The following is a 4043-nucleotide window of genomic DNA, read 5'->3' on the forward strand; positions in this document are numbered from 1 at the left end:
TCCAGCTGATGAAACATGGGCAAATGAGCAAAAAAACAATGGTTGGGTCTTGCCTCAGCCAATCCTGCATTTGTTCGAAACCTTCGTCAGGCCAAGTACAATGAAGAAGAAGAAGATGAGGCCTTCACGACCGAAGAAATTGAAGAAATCTGTGGGGATATGAGGCAGATGTTGTATGAAACCCATATGGTTCAGCCGGGAGAAGGCTCGAGCACCGCTGAGGTGTTGTACATGGGGCCCGATGCCAAGTTGTAAAATTGGAAGGCTACTCTGTTCCCAGTCAGGCGGGAATCCCGGTAGTCCATTCTTGCCACCTTTTCTGCATCACAAGTTATTTCAGGGTGTAACTCGGATGTTTCTTTTAGTTTCTTGTCTTTAAATTCCAATGTAAACCCTGTTATCTTCAAAATTCAATGAAATGAAATCAATATTTCATTGTTCATCTCTCTTTATTCTTTCTGATTTTTGTTACTTTTTTCTTGTTTCTTTTTTCAGTTCTAATAATGTGGCATTAAATAACATGACATGCTTGCGGACTTCATGCCCCAATCCAAACTCGCTGTCTAATTGTGAAATAATGAACCAAGAACTAGAATATGATGAAGAAGAGGCTTTCAGGGAAATAAATCGAGAATTGGAACAATTTGAAAATAAGCCTAAGCCAAATCTAAATGAAACCGAGCCGGTAAATTTGGGTAATTCAGAAAGAGGTCCAAGAGACCATGATAAGCATTCACACAGATGAAAGAACTAGGGATGTCGTGATCCAACTTTTGTTTGAATTCAAAGATGTGTTTTCTTGTTCCTACGATGACATGCCAGGATTGAGTGTCGATTTGGTGGTCCATAAGTTGCCGACTTACCCCGATTATCCCCCTGTCCAGCAAAAGCAAAGAAAGTTCAAAACTTATATTAGTGACAAGATTAAAGAAGAAGTCACCAAACAGTTGAAAGCGGGGGTGATCCGAGTAGTCCAATACACCATATGGCTGGATAATGTAGTTCCCGTACCAAAGAAAGATGGGAAAACTCGGGTGTGCGTTGACTATCGAGATTTGAACAAAGCAAGTCCCAAAGACAACTTCGCTTTGCCAAACATCCACATCCTCGTTGACAACTGTGCCAAATATGAGATACAGTCTTTCGTGGATTGTTATGCTGGGTATCATCAGGTCTTAATGGATGAGGAAGATATAGAAAAGACAGCATTTACAACACCTTGGGGCACCTATTGCTACAGGGTCATGCCTTTTGGTCAGAAGAATGCCGGGGCAACTTACATGAGAGCCATGACTGCCATTTTCCATGACATGATGCTCTAGGAAATCGAGGTGTATCTGGATGATGTGATCATCAAATCTAGAACACAGGACGACCATGTTTGAGACCTGAGAAAGTTTTTTGAGTGGCTGCGTAAGTATGATTTGAAGCTGAATCCGGCTAAATGTGCATTGGGGGTTCCATCTGGTAAACTCTAGGGATTTATAGTCAGTCGGAGGGGCATCGAGTTAGATCCAACGAAAATAAAGTCTATTCGGGATTTGCCTCCTCCGAAAACCAAGAAAGAGGTTATGAGCCTACTGGGAAGGTTGAATTACATCAGCCGATTCATTGCTCAGTTGACTTTTTCACATGTGAGCCCATCTTCAAGCTATTGAAGAAAGATGCAGCAATTAAATGGACAGACAAGTGTCAAGAGGCCTTTGACAAAATCAAAGAATATATGTCGAATCTGCCGGTCTTAGTCCCACCCGAACCTGGAAGACCATTGTTTTGTATTTGACAGTCTTGGAGAATTCTTTCGACTGTATCCTCGGGCAACATGATGTGACCGGGAAGAAAGAGCAGGCAATATACTATTTGAGTAAAAAGTTCACAAGCTATAAATCTAAATATACCTTGTTGGAAAGGACTTGCTGCACCTTAACTTGGGTCGTTCAAAAGCTTAGGCATTACCTGTTGGCCTACACCACTTACCTCATCATCAGGATGGATCCTTTAAAGTACATATTCCAGAAGCCGATGCCCACAGGGAGGTTAGCAAAATGGCAGATCTTGCTTACTGAATTTGACATAGTCTATGTCACCTGCACGTCAATGAAGCCCAGGCTCTAGCAGATCACCTATCTGAAAACCATGTTGATGACGAATATCAGCCCTTGAATACTTACTTCCTGAACGAGGAGCTGAATTCAGTTGAGGTAATATTAGAAGACACCAATGCTTGGAAAATGTTCTTTGATAGAGCTGTGAACTCAAAATGTGTCAGGATTGGGGCAATTTTGATCTCACACACTGGTCAACACTATCCAGCCACAGCCCGGCTTTGGTTTTTCTGCACAAACAACACTATCGAGTATGAAAACTGCATTGTGGGTATGACTATGGCAATCAGCCAAGATGCTGAAGAACTATTGATCATGGGAGATTCGGACTTGATTATCCGACAAGCTCAGGGTGAATGGGAAACCCGAGATGTCAAGCTTATGACATACAGGTAATATGTGGAGGATCTTAGTAAATGGTTCAAGTCAGTCGAGTTCAGATACATTCCTCATTTTCACAATGAGTTGGCCGGTGCACTCGCTACTTTGGCTTCGATGTTGCCATATCCAGGCAATCTCGACATTGACCCGTTGGAAATCCAAATCCGAAAAAGGCATGGTTACTGCAATATGGTTGAGGAAGAACCGGATGTTCAGCCATGGTATCATGATATCAAGAGATTTCTGAAAACTAAAGAATATCCTGATCAAGCCAGTGGAGACCAAAAGAGAACTATTAGATGACTTGCAAGTAGTTTCTTCTTGAACGGTGAGGTCTTGTACAAAAGGAGAAGAGCGGAGAGGTCTTGTACAAAAGGACTCCAGATCTCAACTTGTTAAGATGTGTTGACACCAAAGAGGCCAGAAGAATCATGTATAAAGTGCATGCAGGAGTGTGTGGACCCCACATAAATGGGTATGTTTTGGCAAAGAAGATCCTTCCATCAGGTTATTATTGGATGACTATGGAAAAAGGATTGCTTCAGTTTTGTTCGGAAATGTCATCAGTGTCAGGTGCACGGTGATCTGATCCATGCACCACCTACAGAACTACATCCTATGTCAGCACCTTGGTCATTTGTTGCCTGGGGTATGGACGTCATTGGACCGATCGAGCTAAAAGCCTCAAATGGACATAGGTTCATATTGGTCGCCATCGACTACTTCACAAAGTGGGTTGAAGCAATTACTCTCAAATCTGTCACTAAGAAAGTGGTGGTAGACTTCGTGCACTCCAATATAATCTGTCATTTTGGTATTCCTGCAACTATCATTACGGATAATGCTGCGAACTTGAATAGTCATTTGATGAGGGAGATATGCGAGCAATTCAAGAGCATTCATCGGAACTCCACCCCTTATCTGCCCAAAGCTAATGGTGTCGTTGAAGCAGCAAACAAGAACCTCAAGAAGATTCTTAAAAAGATGATCAAAAGTTCCAGGCAATGGCATGAAAAGTTGCTATTTGCATTATTGGGATACCGCATAACTGTGCACACATCAGTCAGAGCAACTCCGTATCATTTGGTTTATGGCACCGAAGCCGTAATACCCGTCGATCATGAAATTTCATCCCTTCGAATCATTATTGAAGCTGAAATTGAGGATAGTGAGTGGGTCAAAACCCGTCTGGAACAGTTAACCCTGATCGATGAAAAGCAAATGGCCACAGTCTGCCACGGGCAATTGTATCAACAAAGAATGGCCCGTGCCTACAACAAGAAAGTGCGGCCTAGGAACTTTTAGGTGGGTCAACTCGTTTTGAGGCATATTCTCCCTCACTACCAGGAAGCAAAAGGAAAGTTCGCTCCTAACTAGAAGGGCCCGTACATTATCAAGAAATTGTTGCCAAAAGGGGCCTTATACCTAGTAGACATCGAAGGAAATAACCCTGAAACAGCTGTAAATGTAGATGCAGTCAAAATGTATTATGTCTAATCTTACTGCAATAACAACATTATCCGATTGGGATGACGAAGGCTTTCATTCTCGCTACCC

The 4043-nt window shown here is 42.4% G+C and overlaps 1 protein-coding gene across 1 annotated transcript; it reads left to right on the top strand.

Annotated features, from left to right (window-relative positions):
• The first annotated feature begins 1444 nt into the window (after positions 1 to 1444).
• LOC138887359 (uncharacterized) lies at positions 1445 to 3791 on the top strand. The gene is made up of 3 exons (XM_070169096.1): positions 1445 to 1467; positions 2078 to 2497; positions 3032 to 3791. Exons 1-3 carry the CDS (start codon positions 1445 to 1447, stop codon positions 3789 to 3791), a joined length of 1203 nt encoding a protein of 400 aa, XP_070025197.1.
• The last annotated feature ends 252 nt before the right edge of the window (positions 3792 to 4043 follow it).

The sequence above is a fragment of the Nicotiana sylvestris genome, chromosome 3 (genome assembly GCF_000393655.2).
Source record: "Nicotiana sylvestris chromosome 3, ASM39365v2, whole genome shotgun sequence".
NCBI lineage: Eukaryota > Viridiplantae > Streptophyta > Magnoliopsida > Solanales > Solanaceae > Nicotiana > Nicotiana sylvestris.

Coding starts and splice junctions, on each gene's coding strand:
- LOC138887359 (XM_070169096.1), top strand. CDS start 1,445: ATGTGCATTGGGGGTTCCATCTG. Junction 1,468..2,077: donor TGCATTGGGGGTTCCATCTG/GTAAACTCTAGG, acceptor AATTTGACATAG/TCTATGTCACCTGCACGTCA. Junction 2,498..3,031: donor GTCAAGCTTATGACATACAG/GTAATATGTGGA, acceptor GGATTGCTTCAG/TTTTGTTCGGAAATGTCATC.